Source organism: Myotis nattereri (genome assembly GCF_964212035.1).
Source record: "Myotis nattereri genome assembly, chromosome: 9".
In the NCBI taxonomy this organism is placed as follows: Eukaryota; Metazoa; Chordata; class Mammalia; order Chiroptera; family Vespertilionidae; genus Myotis; species Myotis nattereri.
This window is the reverse complement of record NC_138084.1, coordinates 40,801,917-40,825,640: the sequence shown is the minus strand read 5'-3', so window position 1 is coordinate 40,825,640 and position 23,724 is coordinate 40,801,917. Positions and strand designations below refer to the sequence as shown.

The 23,724-nt window shown below is 37.3% G+C and overlaps 2 protein-coding genes across 2 annotated transcripts; one reads left to right on the top strand and one right to left on the bottom strand.

The window, feature by feature from the left end:
* Positions 1-15,745: 15,745 nt before the first annotated feature.
* LOC308524138 (olfactory receptor 52A5-like) lies at positions 15,746-16,669 on the top strand (the record flags this gene model as incomplete). Its single annotated transcript, XM_081098286.1, has 1 exon — positions 15,746-16,669. The coding sequence occupies one exon, from the start codon at positions 15,746-15,748 to the stop codon at positions 16,667-16,669; it is 924 nt and encodes a 307-aa protein (XP_080954412.1).
* Positions 16,670-22,407: 5,738 nt separating this feature from the next.
* On the bottom strand, positions 22,408-23,361 carry LOC308524075 (olfactory receptor 52P1-like; the record flags this gene model as incomplete). The annotated part of the gene is made up of 1 exon (XM_081098228.1): positions 22,408-23,361. One exon carries the CDS (start codon positions 23,359-23,361, stop codon positions 22,408-22,410), a length of 954 nt encoding a protein of 317 aa, XP_080954354.1.
* Between the last annotated feature and the right edge of the window lie 363 nt (positions 23,362-23,724).

Genomic DNA, 23,724 nt, shown 5'->3' with positions numbered 1-23,724 from the left:
TTTACTTTTGCTTTCTGAGGCCTAATACATTACCTTTCAGTTACAGTTCTTCAGATATTTGAAGGAAACCTCCACTTATTTCCTCCCAGAGAAATTTCTAGGCCATATTTAGGAAGTTTCCTTTAAAAACCTTTTTTCTTTCTGAAAGGGCGAGACCTCAACCTAGAGGCCCTGATGCCCAGCGCTCCCCGCAGTCGGTCCTGGCGTTCCCCGAGGCGGGCTCCCGCCAGCCCGTCCCCGCCCGTCTCCCGTCACCGGCGCTGGGTTGGTCGCCCCCGGTCTAGTTTCCTGCCCGGGAAGGCCGAGGGCCGCGGAGAGGGGGCGGGCCCGGGACTCTGGGGGAGCAGGGGCGGCCCGAGCCCCCTCCAGCAGGGGAACGGCGCCCCGGGCTCCTGGGTGCTGGGGAGTGGCCTGTGGCCTTCGGGGGGAAGGACGCCTATCGAAGGGCGAGGACTGCGCCCTCCATCTTGCCCTGGGTCCTCCATTTTTGGGCAGAGCCATGTGCTCGGCGGGGCTTCTTCCCGGAAACCCAAGCCTCTGCTAGCCACACCCAGGATTTCTCTGGAGTAACCAATGATAATCAAGGGAAGTGCATGCCATCACTATGACCACATCCTGTGTAATGAGACACCAACTCGTGCCTGGCCAATCGGCGGGGCCCACAGTCCCCTCTCCTGCACTTACTCCACCCCCCTATAAAACCCACAGTCCCATCAGGCTTCGCTCTCTCTGCCACCTACTGCTATGCCAGTAAGGAGGGCAGGGGAGCCAGACCTAGGTTTGAAATAAAGGACTCTTTGCTTTTGCATCGGACTGGCTGGCTCCCTGGTAGGCCCTTGGGAATCTTGAAATCTGGGCACAACATTTCTTTTAAACCAAGCAACACACTTGGTTGCTTTTCAGATGCTGGCTCATACTGTCATGCCTATATTTTAAGTGTCTCTTTTACTTATGGTGACTAATTAATGATTAGATTTAATGCTTGATAATAACCTTTAGTTTACTATGTAAATAGTAGCAGAAGAGATTCAAAAATTTCTTTTTTTAATTAAGCTTAAAATTTACTTTTGAACAGCCTTCTTTTTGTCTAGTGCTGATTTGCATACATAGAGGGGTTATAAGAGGTCTCAGGAATGCAAATTTTTACGTTGGCCTTTGTGAAACCCAATTGCTTATAAAAATATTTGCTTCTCATATAACAATTTATATGAGACCTTAAATATTATATTATATACCTTTTGTAATTATTCTAAAAGATATTCATTAAATTTAATTGGTTTTTATATTAAAAATTTGGTTCAGACTATAGAATTAACCTCTTTTTTAATTAGACTGTTGTAATGTACCCCGCGAATCACAGAAGGATGCCTCAAGAAGTCGAATTAAAGAGTCACATTTATTGCAATCCAGGACTATGAGGGGCCATTTTGCTTTCCCAAATCTCATAGTGATAAGATGGTGGCAAAACTAGACTTATACAGGCAAAAATCACAAGGTATTGATTACATCCCAGGGTTTGGAATGAGGAACCTGGTTCGCAAAAAAGCAGTTTACAGAAGCAAAATAAAGCATGTTAATTATAGTTTTGGGTCTTGGGGTCACTGAATTGACAGAAACATCTTATCTAGAGCCTTTGGGTCTTGAGATCCCTGAGTTACCAGGGACTCATTATCTAGAGCCATGGAGGTAATTTAGAGTAATTGTGCTGTCCTGGTCTTGGGACCACTGAGTCAACTGGAACTCATTATCTGTGGCCAATTTAGGATAATTGTGCTGTCCTGTTACCCAGGTACAGAAGAATGTGCTTTCTAAAACTAGTAAGATAACAATCAATGAAATAGTCATTCAATCAAATGGGATGATTTATACAATTCAGGAAATCAAAATAACTTTTCTATTGTTAAGCCAAACAGCAGGTTTAGAGTTAAACTACAGTTTCTACTTGATGGTTGCTACCATACTTCAAGACCATATAAAATATTATATTTTAGGTTGAAATTTTACTACACATAGTACACAAAATGACTACAATATATTTTAAGCTACTAATTTCTCTAGAGAAAATACAAAGAATTATTTTCTTAAACTAAAATATACTTTATGCATTTTGTTATCATAACTATATAATTTCTCCCAACATAATTTGAACTTTAAACTCTTAGAAGCCTTAAATTTTAGGTGGCAAGTTAAATACTTAACATTTCTTAGATTAGTAACAACTTTTAAGGATATATTTCACATATACAAGGCATATTTAATTAATATATTCAATTCTTTCCTCTAGATTTTTCATATGAGGCAAACTCAGAATAACATTTCAGAATTTTGTTATTTTAAAATACCTAGATATCTAATAAATTTTTATTATTTAATTTAGCAAACTCCTCAGTTTTAAGTTGCCAAAGACTTTGGAAAACAATGTTTCCGGCTGGTGAAAGGAGGGTGAAGCAGGGAAGCAATCTTATAGCTATTTGAATGTAAAATCACCCCATTCTTTCCTTAGAGATCTAAAGTTTCTGCTGTGGGAAATGAGACCAGCCCCCTCCTCCATCAATATACCTGTACTTATCACTGAAAAGTTCCACCACAAATCCTTCATTTTAGTTATGTTTATTTATCCATGTTTTAACAATTTTGAGATTTTAAAGACAATTATTATTATCCAAGGCATTTACTTTGGCAAATTCTGTAACAGAGATAACTTATTGACTTTTAGTAGCCTTATGGTTAACTTTGGAATGTGGTCCATTATTATTCAAAAACTATGGTTTATTATGGAAACCCTAATCTTGTTGCTTAGAACCAGCTGTATTTTTTCCTTGGGTCATTTTCATCATATTTCTGAAGAAAAAAACAGTCTTGGGTTTATTCTGTAGCATCTGTAAAGAGACTGAGCTCAGTTTAATAAGCCATCCAAGATTAGATGGGGCACGCCATTCTCTTAAACCAGCATTTTTCTCTTCACAAATACAGATATCCCAGATGTCTCCCTTGAATTCTGCCAAATTTTTAAATGACAGACTGGGAAATAAAAAACATGGTGAGAATGAGACTTTTCTTTGTCTCCTAGGACAGGTACAGGCTATATTTCTCCCCACCCCCACATCCTGTTTGCTTTGGGGAAACTCAATAAATGGCCTGGTGGCCAGGTTTCCTTTCTTATTAAATCAAACTAAAGGCATGCTTAATAAACTAACAAGTGTTACAGTTAAGCCCCTCTTGTACTGGGGAAAATGGAACCAACTGTGGTTGAGGGTAGTCTGAGAAACGGGACAAGTTTATATTAGTAGCTAGAGCAACGGGGCAAGTTGATTAATGAGTACCTTGGTAACGGGCAAGGATTGATTAATGTAGCCCTGGTAACTTTGTGTCTGTATCCCAGGTAACTTTGTGTGTGTTTAGCCAACCGTTGTGTGGTTTCGGTGAATAAAAGGCTGGCCCAGAACCAGGGTCAGCGCTGTTGTAGGAGAAACGCCTACGGCAGTCGCTGGCCAGCTTTCAATAAATCCTCACTTGCTGCTTAAGACCTAATTGGAGTTGGTGGTCTTACTCTCGTGAACATTGGTCCATAACACAATAAACACATTAAACCAAACAAAAAGGACAGATCAACACACATACAGACAAGACAATATATCACAGTTCTTTTCCTGGAAATTTTTCCCTATAGCATTGACTACCCTTTAAAGTTATTTTAGGTAAATTCTGCCTGTCCCAAGGCGTCATATGGTAATTTTCAAACAAAGCATCAGAGTTTCCTTGCAAGAGAGCTGACAGCTTTAATCTCTCTAGCTGTGGTGCCTTTCCACACCAGAGGTGGAGGATCCGAGGCCTTTTTAGTTATTACAGGCTTATGATCCCCAATATGAATTAGTCATTTTGCAATTTGAACAAGAACCCACATAGTTAAATATGACAACGGCACTCTTTTTACTTCAGCCTCATTTGAGAAGTACTTTTGGACATTTCAATTTCTTTATAATTTTGCCTTTTAATCAAATTCTTCCCCATAATAGCCTGACTTGAAAAAGATGTCCTCGCCCACATTGGATCACAAATTCCAAAGCTGGTACGAGCTTTATGTTCAGTGAATCTCCCCACTGAATTTTCTGGTGATCCCCACCTCTACTGGTAATCCCCGCCTTACTAGTGGACCTCTTCCTTTGCTCAGGCAAATAATCTCCAGATGTCCCCGTTCAGGTACCATAAATGCCACAGTCTTTTCGCAGCAAAATTCAGGAATCTGGAGAAGGGAAGGCAATATAAATGGGTAGAGACTAGACAAAAAAATAAATAAATAAATTTGGAAGGCATTGAGGGAACCAGATGGAAATCAGCTCTCTAGTGGAGTGGCTCCTCGAATGTCCAGACCCATGGCATTTTATTCACACATTTTGCCCATTAGCAAAGCAGATATTCATATCAAAGGTAAACAATGAAGGATTATCAGGTTAGGGGAATTGCCCTCAGCTGTTTGGCAGCAGGTAATAATATGCAGATCTTCAGCCCTACTGAAGAGGTCCATCAGCCTTTTGACAAACTTCTCCCATTTATTATGCTAACTACTGTTCTTAGCTTCCAGCACTTCAAGAAACAAAAACTGGTAATAAATTATCTAATCCTACCACTTAAAGCACTGAAAAGAGAGCAATAAGAAAAGCCAAGAGTAAGTAGAAGAAAGGAAATAATTAAGATCAGAGTGGAAATAAATGACATAGAGACAAAAAACAAAGCAAAACAAAACAATAGAAAAAATCAATGCAACCAAGTACTGGTTCTTTGAAAGGATAAACAAGATTGATGAACTTCTAACCAGGCTCACCAAGAAACAAAGAGAGAGGACTCAAATAAACAAAATAAAAATCAAAGAGGGGAAGTAACAACCAACCCTAATGAAATACAAAGGATTTTAAAAATTACTACTAAGAACTCTACTCCAAAAAACCTAGACAAAATGTGCATATTCCTAGAAAAATACAACCTTCCAAAACTCAATCAGGAAGAATCAGAAAACCTGAATAGGCCTATAATTACCAATGAAATTGAAGCAGTAATATAAAAAACCTTCCAGCAAACAAAATCCCTGGTCCAACAGCTTCATGGGGGACATTTAGCAAACATGCAAAGAAGAAGTAACACTGGTCATCCTCAGACTATTCCAAAATATTCAAGAGGTAGGAACACTTCAAACTCTTTCTATGAAGCTAGCATTACCCTAATCTCAAAACCAGATAAAGACACTATAAAGAAAGACAACTACAAATTAAAAGACAAAAGCCACATGATCATATCAATTGATGCTGAAAAAGCAATTGACAAACTTCAACAACCTTTTTTGATAAAAACTCTCAGCAAAATGGGAATAGAGGGATCATACCTCAACATAATAAACGCCTTATACGACAAACCTACAGTGAACATCATACTCAATGGGAAAATACTAAAACCATTTCCTCTAAAAAGAGGAACAAGACAGGGATACCCACTTTCACCACTCTTATTCAACACTAGAGGTGCAATGCACAAAATTTGTGCAAGGGCCTTGGCCCCTGCCCCCAGGGCAGCCACCTCTGCCTTGGACCCTGCCTCCTGCCACAACTAGGGGCCTCTGCCACCTCTACCTCAGCCTCCGCCCACTAAGGCTTTCTCAAGAAAAAGGGATGTCCAGAAGGACATCCCATCTAATTAGCATATTATGATTTTATTATTAGAGATAGTACTGGAAGTGCTAGCCATAATGAGCAAACAAGAAGAAATCAAAAGTATCCAAATTGGAAAAGAAGAAGAAAAACTGTCATTATTCACAGATGACATGATATTGTACATAGAAAACCCTAAAGACTACAGCAAAAAAATATATTAGATTTAGTAAATAAATTCAGCAACTTAATAGGATATGAAATTAACATCCAGAAATCTATGGCATTTTTTATACACCAATAATGAACTCACAGAAAGAGAAACTAAAAAAAGAATTCCATTTACCATTGATACCTAGAAATAAACTTAACTAATGAGGTAAAAGACCTGTACTTAGACTACAGGATGCTGTGAAAAGAGATAGGGAAAGATATAAACAAGTGGAAGAACATACCGTGTTCATGGATTGGTAGAATCAGCATCCTTAAAATGTCCGTAATACCCAAAGAGATCTATATATTCAATGCAATCCCGATTAAAATACCAACACAATATTTCACAGACCTAGAACTAACTCTCCAAAAATTTATGTGAAATCAAAAAATACCTCAAATAGCTGAAGCAATCCTGAGAAAGAAGAACAAAGTAGGAGGGATCACAACACCAGATATCAAGATTTATTACAAAGTCACTATTCTCAAAACTGAATGGTACTGGAACAAGAACAGACAATGGAACAGAACAGAGAACCCAGAAATAGACCCAAGCCATTATGCTCAATTAATATTTGACAAAGGAGGCAAGAGCATACAATGGAGTCAAGACAGTCTCTTCAATAAATGGCGTTGGGAAAATTGGACAGAAACATGCAAAAAATGAAACTAGATCACCAACTTACACCATACTCAAAAATAAACTCAAATGGATAAAAGATTTAAACGTAAGATGGGAAACCATAAATATCTTAAAAGAATCCATAGGCAGCAAAATATCAGACATATCATGTAGCGATATCTTTACTGGTACATCTCCTAGGACAATTTAAACTAAGGAGAAAATAAACAAATGGGACTACATCAAAATAAAAACTTCTGCACAGCAAAAGAAACCATCAACAAAATAACAAGAGAGCCCACTGCATGGCAGAACATATTTGCCAATGTTATATTTGAGAAGAGTTTAATCTCCAAAATTTATAGGGAATTTATACAACTTAACAAAAGGAAGATAAGCAATCCAATCAAAAAATGGGCAAAGGCTCTAAATAGATGCTTTTCAAAAGAGGACATACAGAAGGCCAAGAGGCATATGAAAACATGCTCAAACTCACTAATCATCCTGGAAATGGAAATCAAAACGACAATGAGGTGCCATCTCAGACCTGTCAGAATGGTTATCATCAACAAATCAACAAATGACTAGTGCTGGCAAGGATGTGTGTGGGGAAGCAACTTGGTTGGAAAGTCTGTAAGGAGGAATCTCTGAAAGGTCAGGGGCCTCTAGGGCAATGGTTCTCAACCTGTGGGTCGCGACCCCTTTGGGGGGTCGAAGGACCCTTCCACAGAGGTTGCGTAAGACCATCGGAAAACATATATAATTACATATTGTTTTTGTGATTAATAACTATGCTTTAATTATGCTCAATTTGTAACAATGAAAATGCATCCTGCATATCAGATATTTACATTATGATTCATAACAGCAGCAAAATTACAGTTATGAAGTAGCAATGAAAATAATTTTATGGTTGGGGGTCACCACAACATGGGGAACTGTATTAAAGGGTCGGGCATTAGAAAGGTTGAGAACCACTGCTCTAGGGGGGCTTTGCTGAAGGCGGCAGCCCCTGCCTTGACTTTGCAAACAAATCTGAGTCCCTGGGTGTTTTACTGAAATCTTTATGCTTAATCTTTAGGTGTCCTTTCTTAAAGGACACTCCAGACACATGTGTCCTCTCAAGATTACTTACCCTACTGATTGTATCTAAAAGATAAACTTTATCTCAAACTGCTGTTACAACAAAAGCTTGAAGAGGCAGGTGATCCAGGCTGTCTCATTCCTTTAGCCAGGCTGTCCATTAGCCCTCTCTTTCACAGCAATCCTATGTCAGAATAATCATTCATCCATCGCTCAGGGTCTGCTGGTCATACCCGGCAGATGTGGATAAAAAGGAATCCTCGTACACTGCTGGTGGGAATGCAGACTGGTGTAGCCACTGTGGAAAACAGTATGAAGTTTCTTCAAAAAATTAAAAATGGAACTCCCATTTGACCCAGTAGTCCCACTTCTGGGAATATATCCCAAGAAATGAGAAACACCAATCAGAAAGAATATATGCACCCCTATGTTCATAGCAGCACAATTTACCATAGCTAAGATTTGGAAACAGCCTAAGTGCCCATCAGCAGATGAGTGGATTAAAAAATGGTGGTACATCCATACAATGGAATACAATGCTGCTGTAAAAAATAAAGAACTCTTACCATCTTCAACAGCATGGATGGAACTGGAGAGCAATATGCTAAGTGAAATAAGCCAGTTGGTGAAAGATAAATATCACATGATCTCACTCATATGAGGAATATAATGAACAACTTATACTGATGAACAAAAGTAGATCCAGAGACATAGAAATATTGAACAGACCATCCAACCTCTGAGGGAAGGCAGGAGAGGCTTGGGAGGGGGGTTAGAGATCAACCAATGGACTTGTATGCATGCATATAAGCATAACCAATGGACACAGACAGTAGCGGGGGCAAGAGCATGTGCTGGGAGCGGTAGCAACTGGGAAGAGGTCAATGGGGGAAAAGGAGATATGTAATACTTTCAAGAATATAGAACTTAAATTTTAAAAAAAAGTGACATTGATGACACTGCATAGGAAATAGTATGAAGTGTTAGAAGTTGAGGTATATGAAGTAAAATTATATGTACAATTTTTTATGATCATATTCATTATAATCTTTCTCATTAAGGCTCTAAAGTCTTTACTTTGTGATGATAAATTGTACATTAAATCAATTTATAATTTCTCCATATTAATGTATTTATAATTACTTGTTTTCCACAAAATATTTTCATAGCATATTAAAAGGATGTAAATAGAATTATTATATAATAGAAGTACAGATTAGACTTTGCGTTCAAGACAAAAGGTGAAGTAGGTATAAAATGATGTTTTAACATTTTTTAATGATGAGATCTGATATATAAAAAAATATTTTTCAATAAAAGCAAGTTCTGCCTGACCAGTATGGCTCAGTTGTTGAGTGTTAACCTATGAACCAGGAGGTCAGAGTTTGATTCCTGATCAGGGCACATGCCTGAGCATGATCCACAGTGTAGGGTGTGTAAGGGGCAGTTGATCAATGATTCTCTCCTATCATTGATACTTCTATCTCTCTCTCCCTCAAAGTAGAAAGGCTTTGAAAAATTTTCAAATTTCATTCCAATGATCTTGAGTGCATCATAGGAGCTACTATTATTAGATTTGTTACCTTAATATCATGAAGTTCTTTGTGACTATATCATCTCAAATTCGATGGAAACTACCTTGAAGATAAGAGACACTATCTGAATTATGTTTGTGTTTTCACTGCTGTGCCGGGAGCCGGTCCATCCTTGCTGTTTCAAGGGACCCGGCATATATGGCATACTGTTCTTAATATGTTTGCTCACCTTCTTGGCACTATGTGTTTTAACCAAGGTCTCTGAGAAAGGTTGTTTCCCCAGGTAGGGATTTTCCCCTGAAGTTAGGGAGGGAATAAAACCTCTTAACTAAGTGCCAGGTGGGTAATTAATCACTTTAACTACGAACAGTCATGCTTAAGCTACATAATCTTTACTCCCTGGAATGGAGATAAGAAACGCCCTAACCTTTGTAATAGAGATTGATAGGATTGAATCAACTGGTATAAATACAGATGTAACAAGACAGCAAGACACAGAACTTAGGAGACAGAAAGAAGACAGAACTGAGAGACAGAACCTAGGCACAGAACCTGCACAGAACGTTCTCTAGAGACAGAAGAACTTCGCTGGAGAGAACATGGCAAAAGATCCTGGACAGAAACTGGCCTCAGAACCTAGAGACAGAACCTAGTGAGAGAACATAGCAAAAGATCCTGGACTGAACCTGACTATAGAACATGGCAAGAGAACATGACTAGAACCTGGTGACTGAACCTGGCTGGAGAACCTGGACAGAACCTGGCTGGAGAACCTAGTGAGGGAACATGGACACAGAACCTGGCTAGAGATCCTAACCAGAACTTCGCTGGCGATCCAGACCAGAACTTCGTTGGAGATCCAGACCAGAACTTGGCTGGAGATCCTGGCTAGAGGTCCTGGCTAGGCTGCTGATCAACTGAACAGTGTCTCCGTGTCATTCCTTCTTCGCCGACTCCGTCCACACCTTTGGGGACCCCTGGACCTGCTGGGGTTGGACTCCAGCACTGCTGTATAAAAAAAATGATGGTCTTCTTTAAAAAGTACAACTTCACCAACAGTGTGCTCTGTTGATGCTGTACACTACCAAATTTTCTGCAAGGTTTTAAAAGCTCTAGTTTTCCAAAATCCACAGTATATTTACCAACATCACAATACCTACAAGAATAATCTTGCTAGCCCTGGAAACTGTACCTACTGCCTCAACTGGGTTGTCATGTGCATTAAGATGGCATAATTTTGAAAAAAATTTAAATATATTTTATTGATTTCAGAGAGGAAGGGAGAAGGGGGGAGAGAGAGAGAGAGAGAGAGAGAGAGAGAGAGAGAGAGAGAGGTCAATGATGAGAGATAATTATTGATCAGCTGCCTCCTGATGCCCCCACACTGGGGATGGAGCCCACAACCCAGGCATATACCTTGACCAGGAATAGAACTGTGACCTCCTGGTTCATAGGTCAGGGCTCAACCACTGAGCCACAGTAGCTGGGCAATTTTGGATATTTTGAATAAAACCAAATATCACTTAGTAGTCTTAGTTCTAGTCATCTAAATTTAAACAGTATCTTACCAAAATATTAAAAAGTGATATTTACTTTTTCATTTATACAAAAATATTCCTAAATACAATAATCAAACAAAGCCATGGCCTGAACTTCCATTTTCCAAATGTTAAACATGATATCGCCAAGATACTCTGAGAGAGGTATGAACTATTCAGATAAATAGTGTACAAAAAGTTAAAATATGTAAAAATAAAAGGGAATGCATGGAACTAAATTGATTATAGAAAATCTTAAATATATCATGATATTAATTTGTTTTTGACTTTGCAGATAACTATTTCAAATATATTTCTATAAAAGATTAGGAAAATATTCAATAAACTCTAGAATAATTCTGCATTCTAATTTATATGTCTTTAATTTCTTGTAACATTATAAAGAAGTGGAGACAGAAAACTTTTAACAGTGTCTTTAAGTGTGTATTATGAAAAAAATCAATTTGGAAATATAACCATATTTCAAGAACAAATTTTCATTGGCCTTTAGTAAAATAAAAGTGCAAATGAATTAATTTTTGTTTCTAAGTATGATAAAAATCATATTTTAAAATAATTTTCTATACTCATTAAAATTTTCAAAAAGTTACAATTTACTTGGTTGATACTTGACTTTTCTTGAAATGCAAAGTCAGAGTATCAAATAGTAGCATTTGAAAGTAATGAAGTGCCTAGAAAATTAAAGATTTGGAATTCAATGCACATATTTGCCATCACTTATTTGATTCTATATTTCCTTCACTTTCTTAACTATATATTATAATTTAACAGTTCTAAGAATAATTTTCTCCATAAAAGATAGAAAAGTTGTTTACCGATTTAAACAGAAAAAAATTGATGGGAACTAAATAGGTATCTCAAAAGTGTTTGGATGATCTCTTATTAGGGAGGGTGCTCTACTTCCATATTCTTCTTTCAGCTTCATGAAGTTAAATCATGAGCCTCTGAGTATACTAGGAATAAGGTACTGGAATTCATACTTGCTTCTTTTCCCCATTATTTATACATTCATTTTTACAAGCTATTGAAAGCTGAAAAAAATATTATATTGTATATGACATGATAAGTTCTCCATTAACTCCATTCCTCAGGAGAATTGCATCATAGTCTTTCGCAATTGCTGACATTATATTTGTCACTTATTTGTATTATTTCTGAGGTCTACACAGAGAAATATTAGAAAGGATACATGGGGACTGTGGGAAATTGCACCCTGTAATTATACTTGAGGGGTTACTCTTATGAAATGCTGGAATGAGAATGATACTTTGGTTGTCAGGATTTCACCTAAGACATAAGAGAATAAACAAGTAGTACTGAGTTCCTCTTGGTCTAGTTAGCACTTTTACCATTTGTTTTCCTTGTCATTTATGGTGAATCTCTTTAGATCTTTAACCACAGCAAGCATATCTCCTGATATAGGTGAATATTTGAATATAATACCAATAGATAAACAGAGGAAGCCTATATGTTAAGATACTCAGATTCTTAGCATTTTTTCTAGACTTATTCTTCACTTTTGCTAATCTCCACACTCTTCCATGCAGATATACACCTGAAAACAGGGCAAGTGAATTTGCATCTGCAGTAAGTTTTATGAATTTTTTATGTTAAACAGTTATAGATAAAATAAAATATTAATTTCAAGTAGGTGTATTTAATAGTCATATATTGAGGACAGAAAAAAATTTTTGTGTAGAATATTAGGAGATTCTTTATACAGAAGTTAATATTTTTACTTCCTGTCCCTGTTCCCGGAAATGGAGACACTTCACCAAGATGGAACTGTTTAAGAAGCAATTTAGTGTATGTGTCCTGTGTTCAGGTTAGATTTATGTAGAGACAATATTTATTTACTCTTAAGCAGTGGTTAGTGACACTATGGACTGAGCAATACTGCTGGGCAGGGGATATATAAAATGAGTGTAAAGAGTCCATGGAGAGGAACATAGTCCTCAATTGAATTCACAGCATCAGCAGTATAAAGGGAGTCAGATAGAGCAACAAAGGAGTTGTTTTGATATAGGAAGAAAAAGAGGATAAAGTGTGATTATAGAAACAAGACATGAGTTTTATAAAGAAAATTATGTAGAGCTTCTCACTAATACCAACTTAGAAGAGACCTTTAAACAGTTCATTTTGTTTGGATAGACTTTCATTTTGATTTTTTTTTTCAGAAGAATAAAGTTTAAAAAGATGTGAATGCAAAGGCTTATGACAATGGTTTGAAAAATCGCTTAAACTGATTAACAAAACACTGCAAATTATCACTCAGGATGATAGAGGCAATTAATTAAAATGACATAGAAAATATTAGCAAGAGGAAATTGACAGTACCTATTATAAGAATATGTGTTTAAAACTGAAACATATTTTGTCATAAAGGAAATGATTAGTAAATGAGTGGATGATGGAAATGCAGGTTTTTTGGGGGAGGGGAAGTAATAAATTTCTAGAGTAGGAATAAGAAATCAAAAGTAGATATCAGAACTTAATTAGGGAAATTAGCTGAAAGAAACTCCATTCCTACTGAGGTGAACAATGGCAGAGAGAAAAAAAATGAGACTTAGTAAAATTGTAACAAATATGTTATAGCTGCTAGAGATAAATTATTATGGAGTGAAAAAATAGAAATGTTTGAGTAGATATAACTAGAAATCAGTGATGTAACCCAGAGCTGCATAATTTTTATTGGCAACCTTTCCAGAATTGTGATTGTTTAAAACATTATTTAGTTTATTTGTTGGATAAAATGAATGTATAGATTATAATGTGAGATTTTCAGACACTTGATGGTAGATAACTAAAGGAACAAGGATATTGTGTCAGGTGGTCATGGAGTAGTTAATGTGTTATAATGAATAAAAGTTAGAAAAGAATGTGAATCAGGAAAAATGTGAATCAGGCAGCAATGATAAACTAAGAGAATATGGGTCTCACATGAAGAACTTCAGTGAAGGTGTGAGGAGCTGAAAATAAGAATTAATAAGGGAAAGGTAAATGGCTAGAGAGCTTGATGTGTTCTTTCGCTAGTGAAGATGAGGGGTGATTCAGAAAAACAAGCAAACAAACAGATAACCTGTTGAATTTATAGCGCTATGAAACAAAGGGAGCAATGTAGTAAACCACATTTTTGGCTCATTTACAATTGGATGTCCATGATGCCTGAAAATAATTTTGCAAAACCCTATTGAAGAAAGAGAGTCTATGATCACCCAACATAAGTAAAAAGTGAACACCAAACTGGTTGGAATTACAGAGTGTTAGGAGGAATTTGGAGGATAGTCATTTAATAGATCTCTCTAAACTATTTTATAAAAATAGAAACTGACTCCTAAGATGTGTACCTCTTGGTAGTATTGATTGCACACACAGCCAAATGGTCAAAAGTAAATGTTCTTTAAAGAACAATATGAATTATAAGGCTTTTGAGCTTTGTCCAAGTATATGATTCTAGGATACTAGGGGAAAACATCTTCATCAGAGGAGAAATCAGCTTTCTCTTTGGTACTAAGTCATTCTCAGAAGAAAGCTTCCTTCAGGTGGTGTTGACTCTTGTTTGATGTGGTCACAGACCCACTCTGGCTCTGTCACAGCTGATAGAGACTACCAAAGACAGTGATCAGCAAGTGTGAAAAATTCAAAATGGACAAGACCATTTACCTGGAAACAAAATTTTTTCTTCTCACTTTGAAGAAAGCAAGAATCAGTACATGTTACTGATAATTGAAATGAGCCTGACAGGACAAATTTTCTAAATACGGATGTGTGTGTATGTGTGTGTGTGTGTGTGTGTCTGTGTGTGTGTGTGGTGCTTATGATCAGATGTTAATTGAATAATAATGTTTAGGATGTAAGAGTTAGTGAGAGGAATAGCAAAGGTCTCAAATACAATAATTACATCAATCCAGAGAGTTAAGAGTAGGCCTGTCCATATAGATTCAGGGAATATATGAGAGCTAAACTGATGGGAAGACTACTAATTAGTGATTACATATCCTCTGCATCCTGGATTTCTCAGTAATCACTTAAACAATTGCTTACAACAGCAGAGAAGTGAGCTTTTCCATGTATTGATTCTTCAAAACTGAAATAATCTTAAAATAGAAATATACGTTCAGATTTAAGTTCATATTTTTCTTGAAATTCAAGAAGTGAGGGGATAATTTTTGTTCATGTATCTTCATCTTGCCTTGGTGTAGCCTTTCTGAGTAGAGGCCCTTGGAGTAGAATTAAATTGATTTAGAAAAATAACCAAAAAGTTATTGCAAATATAAAAAATCTTTTTTGTTTTTTATCACACAGCAAGATCATTATTAGCTTTGAAACATAGACTCTGGAAGCATGATATAGTGTAATCATAAGACCAGATATTCTCGTGTAAAATTGAAGTGCAAAATAGTCAAATGAGTTCAGCCTCATGTTTTGATTAGTTCTGTAGCGTTGCTGTTTGTTTATCCAGACCTTGCACAGAGCCCCATCTATAGTAGATACCCAATAAAAGAATATTGAACTTAATTTGTATTAGCTGTGTGCCTAATTTCAATATGTGAGAGAAAAGTAAATGTCCAAGGAATTGTACTAACGCTTAAATATCAGAATTGCCAGCAGATACGTATTTGGATCACACACTACCACTTCCATAGATGAGTAAGTGACAACATACAGGAAACTCCGTTTTATAATAGTATCCAAAGGTGCTTGTAAAAATATATTAAAACCTGTTGTTTATTTGAAACAGAAATCATAAACTGAACAAATGTAATTACCTATTTAATATTGTAGAGTATACTTGACATTTCATGTCTTTGCTTTTTATGTTTTCAGGTTATTCTACTAAAACAATATTGAATAATATCAGTTTTTGTATACATATGAAAAATAGAGATATTATTAATTAATCCTATTGTGATAATAGAAACACTTCCTAATAAACAACCATAGCAAATTTTAATATATGGCTCTTATTCTATTAGGTAAAAATTTTTCCAGTTCAGATTTTGCAGAAATCTAGCTTGGAACAGAAAATAGAAGAGAGATACTCAACCCGCAGACTTGATTCAGAAGCTCTAAAGCAGGAAATTCTAAGCCATCATGTTCAAGCTCAATGGCACAGTCTTCACGCCCTCCGTGCTGACACTGGTGGGGATCCCTGGTCTGGAGTCTGTTCAGGCCTGGATTGGCATCCCTTTCTGTGCCATGTACATCGTTGCTCTGTTTGGGAATGCTCTGATCCTGGTCATCATCAAATCTGAGCGCAGCCTCCATGAGCCTATGTATCTCTTCCTGGCAATGCTTGGAGCCACAGACATTGCTCTCAGTACCTGCATCCTGCCAAAAATGCTAGGAATATTCTGGTTTCATCTGCCCAAGATACACTTTGATGCCTGTCTCTTGCAAATGTGGCTTATTCACACCTTCCAGGCCATTGAGTCAGGTATTCTGCTGGCCATGGCCCTGGACCGCTATGTGGCAATCTGTGATCCCCTAAGACAGGCAGCCATTTTTACCCACCAACTTCTCACTCAGATTGGGGTTGGAGTAACACTCAGAGGAGCCCTTCTTGTAGCTCCATGTCTCATCCTCATCAAATGCCGGTTGAAGTATTACTGGACCACTGTGGTCTCCCATTCATACTGTGAGCACATGGCCATCGTGAAATTGGCAGCAGAAGATACTAGAATCAACAAGATCTATGGTCTGTTTGTGGCTTTCAGTGTACTTGGCTTTGATATAATCTTCATCACAGTATCCTACCTTCAAATATTTATAACCATCTTCAGTCTGCCTCAGAAGGAAGCCAGGCTGAAAGCCTTTAACACCTGCATTGCTCACATTTGTGTCTTCCTTGAGTTTTATCTCCTGGCTTTCTTTTCCTTCTTTACCCACAGGTTTGGCTTCCACATTCCACCTTACATTCATATTCTTCTGTCCAATCTTTACCTGCTTGTCCCACCATTGCTCAATCCTACTGTGTATGGTGTGAAGACCAAACAGATTCAAAGTTTTCCACTCTAAGGATGCTTCCTGATTTTTTTTTCTTATTTTATATCATACTAGAGGCCTGGTGCACGAAATTTATGCAGGGGTTGGGGGTCCTGTAGCCTGGACTGCACCCTCTCCATTCTGGCAATCTGGTTTGGGCCTAAACCAGCAGTCGGACATCCCTCTCACAATCCAGGACCTCTGGCTTCTAACTGCCTCTGTCTGCCTGTCTGATCACCCCTAACTGTGCCCCTGCTGGCCTAATTGCCATTAACCATCTCTGCCTGCCTGCCTGCCTGATCTCGCCCCTAACTATTTGTTCCCCCGCTGCCTCTGCCTCAGCCTCAACCCCTGCCAACCTGGCTTTGTCTGGAAGGAAGTCGGGCATCTGGAAGATGCCTGATTGATCCAAGCTAATTAGCATATTACCCTTTTGTTAGTATAGATAAATAACACTCAGAGAAACCATTGTTCTTAGCAAGATTCTGTGCTTTCTCCAGTGCATTATGTGCAAAAAAAAAAAAAAAAAGTTTGCATTCAAGATACTAATGCTCTAACTGCTATTTAAACAATTTCAGTTTTTTATGGATAAGGAATTAATTCATCATTAGATGCCATAAGAGACAGAAGATTCATAAAGGCTTTTTATTCAGTCAGTGAAATTCTTTCCTCAATCTTTCAGTGAGAAAGGGTTTTAAAAACACGGTAAATGTAATTGGTTAGCCTCTGATTCAAAATGTTGTTTGTTTGTTCTTTAAAAACTGAATAAATCCTGTATGAACTTGAGAATTCTAATGGTAATGTACTAACTTCTTTTTGTTTTATTTTGATTTCAGTAATTGCCTTCCTCTTTTTCCTCATTTTTCTAATTTTCATTATCATTCAATTGTGTGTGTGTGTGTGTGTGTGAGAGAGAGAGAGAGAGAGAGAGAGAGAGAGAGACTTACCTTATGGCATTAAAAATTGCTCCAGTCTCATCTTGGATATTTCTTGAACTGGACCACAGGTATGCTTGGTGCTTGCTACCTGTCTTTCTTTATGGTTCTCTCCGCTGACAGAGCAAGGAATTTTGTGTGTATGCTAACCTATGTAAGTGAACATATCAATAAATATTTCCATATGTAACCATTTATATCTAAATTCAGCTAATTATCAGTTCCTACTAATATCTGCCACTTTAATTCATTACCACCTGAATCTTTCTGGCCTCTTCTTGATTTTCAGTAAATTTCTCCAACAGTGAAACACCTTCCTTCAACCATGTGTTACCCATTTATTTCATTGGTAATTCCCAGTTTAAAGCCCCCTATAATATGATAACCCTTTCCTCTGTGATAAAATCTTTGTCAACTAGAGTAAAGGGTTTAGGGACAGACCTTTTCCCTTTAGTTCCAACACTCTACTTATTTCCAAACTTACTTAGATCAATGCCTTTTCCCACCATCACCTTCAGGGAGGTTATTTCATTCATCTGCTATACAATTGGACTTTTTTTTTTTGTTATAGTGGGCATCTCTCTGAGAACCCTCCAACATCCTCAATAATTGTATTGAATTGAAGGGCCACTCTGTGGTTTAAAGTTTTGTGTTTTTCAAAAATGTATAAGGACATGTATTCTCCATTACAGTCTCATACAAAATAGATTCATCAACCTAAAAATCTTATGAACTTCACCTATTCAACTTGTGAAGAAATGATTTGTAAAGGGACAGAGTAAATATTTTAAGCTTTTATGATCATTTGATCTTTGTCCTAATTGCCACTACAGCATGTTCTTTAATAATGTCATTTCATTCAACATAGTTTTATAAAGTGGATGAGATGCCATAGAAACTTAACTCTTGTTTTCATCAATTAGCCTAAAGTTAAAATTGGTTTCAATATATGTTGTTTCTGTAAAAGTTTCAAAACCTATCAATGATGTTAAATGAGGACTTACTGTATAGGGAAAAAGCTTCCATAAATTGATAGATAAGGTGGCACTCCAATCAGATTTTATTTTTTTAAATATATTTTATTGATTTTTTTCAGAGAGGAAGGGAGAGGGATAGAGAGTTAAAAACATCGATGATAGGGAAACATCAATCAGCTGCCTCCTGCACACCTCCTATTGGGGATGTGCCCACAACCAAGGTACATGCCCTAGACTGGAATTGAACCTGGGACCCATCAGTCCGCAGGCCGACACTCTATCCACTGACCAAACCAGTTAGGGCCCAATCAGATTTTATTTACAGAAAGAAGCCGCAAGCTTGTGTGGTCAGAGTACTATAGGTTGTCCCATAGACCTGACATGTTCATATTCTGTGTGATTGATCAAGGGTAACAATAGACTCTATGGGTGCAAAATAACATGCACTCATTTAGTAAAAGATCCAGGTGTTTTTAAAAAATATATATATTTTATTGATTTTTTACAGGGAGGAAGGGAGAGGGATAGAGAGTTAGAAACATCGATGAGAGAGAAACATCGATCAGCTGCCTCCTGCACACTCCCTACTGGGGATGTGCCTGCAACCAAGGTACATGCCCTTGAGTGGAATTGAACCTGGGATCCTTGAGTCCGCAGGCTGATGCTCTATCCACTGAGCCAAATCAGTTAGGGGAAATATTCAGTTATTGAACTAGATTTATTACCTGGATCCAACTTTATTCATCGTGTACCAGACTGTGTGAATATATTCTGTAGTGTCATTACACTGTACTTTATTACCCAAGGTGACCAATGCCCTTCATAGTGTGACAGACTATATATTTTCCTATTGAAAGTCCCTGCTGCTTTTCTAATTATATGTTTTTCCTTGAAGTCCTCTCCTTTTATTTTTATGACATTACTGACCTCTGGATGCATGTTCACTTTTCTTACTATGCTATGCCTATTTACATCCATTGTGATGTTACCTGTACTTGGAAACCCTTGCCCTGTTACCTGATAATATTACTATCATTCTTTAAGACTGAACTCAGTTTTTTCTTGGTATCTCTTAAACATGTTTAATTACTTTTTTTCTCAGACACCGTATTATTTTGGTGTTCCATAATTATTTACACATTTAAAAAACTATATTATATTACATTTATCTTTTTCTACATTATCTGGAATAGATGCTGGATTACTTTTCTTTTCACTTAATTCCTTTACTTTTCCTCCTCACTTTGTTTTTCATATGTTTTTAGCATATATCTGACTGTTAATAAATACTGTATGACACTACTGATTCTCTCTTGCTGATTTAAGTGACTTGGTAAGATAAGAAATTTTGTAGGGTAATTTGGGTGAGTGAATAAGAGCAAAATGCTCACTTTGGACGTGTTAAATAAAGAAATAGGATCTCTGGATAGAGATAACTAGTCAGGAACTCAATTTAGACACCTGGAAAAATACCTTTTGCTAATTTATTTTCAAATTTTCCATGCCTATCATGGCATTGATACTGGTACATATGAAAGAAGGCTTTGTTGACCATTGTGATACTTGTGTTCCATTCATTATCTCATTTAATCCTTACTCTGATTCTATAAAGTATAAAAAAATATTTTTTTTACATTCAATCAATGGTAAAATCACAATTTACAAATTTATAAGTAAAACTCACCAGTTATTAGTGATAGAATATTTGAACTTGACTTTTCTCTCTCTATAGCTGTAGCTCTAAAATATCTGAGAAAGTCTCTCAAGATATACTTATTAAGGAAATGAATGAATTACATTAGTGTAAGGAAACACGCTGCTATATAAGGCATGTAAAAGTTAAATGGATACATATATAGTCAACAACAAACAAAAATATTTACATAGCAAATAAAAAACACAAAAAAAATCACACACATAAAAAGACAGGTTTCAGGAATTAATTTATTGAATGCACACAAATGTTCTTTAAATATTTAAAAAACACATATCAACTCTGGTCAAAAATCATCAATTTCCAACTTAACGAACTCTCACCCAATGAAATGAGCAAAATGTAAATAATGTAATCCAGAGATCATTTATACAGATGCCCAAAGTAGATTCCCCTGTGCTCCATACAAAATAAAATTAATATTATTAAGAAAGTAATTGTTTTCAAATGAAATACTTAATGAATGTGACCAATAATTTATATCCTTCAAATAGGTATTGATGTGAGTAAATAAGATTTTGTGTCTCTGGAAATTTTACATAAATTTGGAAATCATAGTAATAGTGATAAAAAGCTACACTGAGTGGACATATATCTAGTTATATAAAAGTAATCCCTGAAAATTATAATAAGGGGTTAAGGGAGGTTTGAGAAAATCTACCACAATATCTAAAAAAAAAGATCAGATGAAGGAGAATAAAATATATTTAAAAATAGATTTCCATATTCTTAAAGTGAATAAGTGTAAGACTTCCATCATGCTAGACAATATTGCAAGGTAAAAAGCATATTTTTTGAAGCTAGAGTCCCTGGTTCAAATTCTTCATTACTACTTCCTTGTGCCAGTTATGTAACCCCTCTGTCTCAGTTTACTAATTGATGCAGTGAGTATAATAAACACCGATCTCACTGTATAGTTTTTTGACTGAAGAAGTAAATATGTGTAAAGTGTTCAGTAAACAGGCAAGTACACAGTGATCATTATTTGAAAATTAAATCATTATTACTATAATAAATCAAAAGAAACTTGAGAATAATCATTTTTACTTGAGAACTTTTAAACAGAGCATGGAACAAATAACAATGAAAACACACAACTGTTTGTATAAAATGCATGTCCAGTGTATTGAGAAGCTTTAAATTGTGACAGTAATTAGCCTAGTCATTCCACATTTGAGGATATTAAAATGTTGTCAATAAATATAGAATCCTGTATAATAAAGAGGTAATATGCAAACTGACCATCACTCCAACACACAAGATGGCTGCCCCCATTTGGACATAAGATGGCCTGCAGGGGAGGGCAGTTGGGGGTGACCAGGCCAATAGTGGAGGGCAGTTGGGTGGGACCAGGCCTGCAGGGTAGAGCAGTTAGGGGTGACTAGGCCAGCAGGGGAGGGCAGTTAGGGGCAATCAGGCTGGCAGGGGAGTGGTTAGGGGGTGATCAGGCTGGCAGGCAGAAACGGTTAAGGCAGTGGTTCTCAACCTTCTTAATGCTGTGACCCTTTAATACAGTTCTTCATGTTGTGGTGAGGCCCCAACCATAAAATTATTTTTGTTGTCACTTCATAACTGTAATTTTCTACCGTTATGAATCATAATGTAAGTATCTAATATGCAGGATGTATTTAGGAAACCCATGTGAAAGGGTCATTCGACCCCCAAATGGGTCATGACCCACAGGTTGAGAACCACTGGATTGGGGCAATCAGGCAGGAAGGCAGGCAAGTGGTTAGGAGCCAGCAGTCCTGGATTGTGAAAGAGATGTCCGACTGCCCATTTTGGTGGGATTCGGCCTAAATGGGCAGTCAGACATCCCTCGAGGGGGTCCCAGATTGGAGAGGGTGCAGGCTGGGCTGTGAGACACACACTCCCATGCATGAATTTTGTGCACTGGGCCTCTAGTATGAAATAATAATAATAAATAACAATTGGCCCTAACATTTATTGAAAGCTTCCAATAAGGAGGCAATGCTTTATTTATAAAAGAAAGAAAATATAAATGCGCAGCATCAAATATCTATGATGAAAGACACAGCTGAATGGAGAAATAGCATGTTGGGGACAATGTTGCAGGTATTGTTAATGCACTAGGACTTCATGTGAGACAGATTCTACCAACATGAGTTTGTATACATATATATTTCATTTTTCAGAAATTTTCTGGTTTGGGAAGAAGAGACCCATCACTCGGTCACGAATCTGCTTGGTCTTGACACCATATACCAAGGGATTGACTGTAGGGGGTACCAGAAGGTACAAACTTGCAAAAATTATGTGGACACTTGGAGGTACCTTCTTGCCAATGCGGTGAGTTAGGAAGCTAAATAGTGCAGGTGTATAGAAGGCAAGAATAGTGCAGACATGGGCAGCGCAGGTGCCCAGTGCTTTAGAGCGGGCATTCTGGGAAGAGAGCTGAAAGACAGCCTGGAGGATTTTGATATAGGATGTGGCTATGAGCCCTAGGTCCAATACCATCACTGAAAGGGCCACTGAGATGCCATATGCTCTGTTAATGAGAGTATTGGCACTGGCCAACTTCACCACAGCCATGTGCTCACAATAGGTATGATTGATGACATTTTTGGTATAATATGGCAGCCTCTTAATGAGAAGAAGACAGGGCAAAGCCATAAGTATGGCTCTGGTCATGCTACCCAGACCCATTTTAATGACCATGGTTGTTGTCAGGATGGTTGTATGACGCAGTGGGATGCAAATAGCTACATACCGATCAAAGGCCATGGCAACTAAGAGGGCTGACTCAATTATGCAAAATGTGTGAATTAAATACATTTGTGCTAGGCAGGTATTAAAGTCAATCCCATGAGCTTCCAACCAGAAGATACCAAGCATCTTGGGGGCTACGGATAAGACAAGACAGATGTCCATAATTGCCAGCATGCAAAGGAAGAAATACATAGGCTGGTGGAGGCTAGGCTCTAGTTTGATGGTGACAATGATTATGCTGTTCCCCAGCAGAGCCAGGACAAACAATAGGCAGACAGGGATGCCAATCCAGCAGTGAAAGTCTTGCAAACCAGGAATACCAACCAGGAAGAAAGAAGAGATGTAGTGATATGTAGAATTGTCTGCCATGTTAAAACTCAGTAAGTTGCATGCTCATGTACACAGGAGCCAGTTAATTCTCCGGTACAAGAAAGCAGTGTAACAGAGTGATTCTTCAATGGCTCAGCAAGTAGGAAATCCAGACACATGATTTAATAGCCTACCTGGAGGTAGGACTCCTCCTAAACCTCTGTCAGTAATCAGGTATACCACTTCGCCATTCTAAGTTTCAGCACCTTCACCTGCAAATGAGAAGACTGAGTTCACATCTTTCACATATTTTTTCCTACGTTTTGGAATTGTATACAATTCTACACTGTAGTTTTTATTTCCTATTAGTATCGGTTAGTAATATAATGGCCTCATTATTATGTCAAAGCCAACATGGATTCT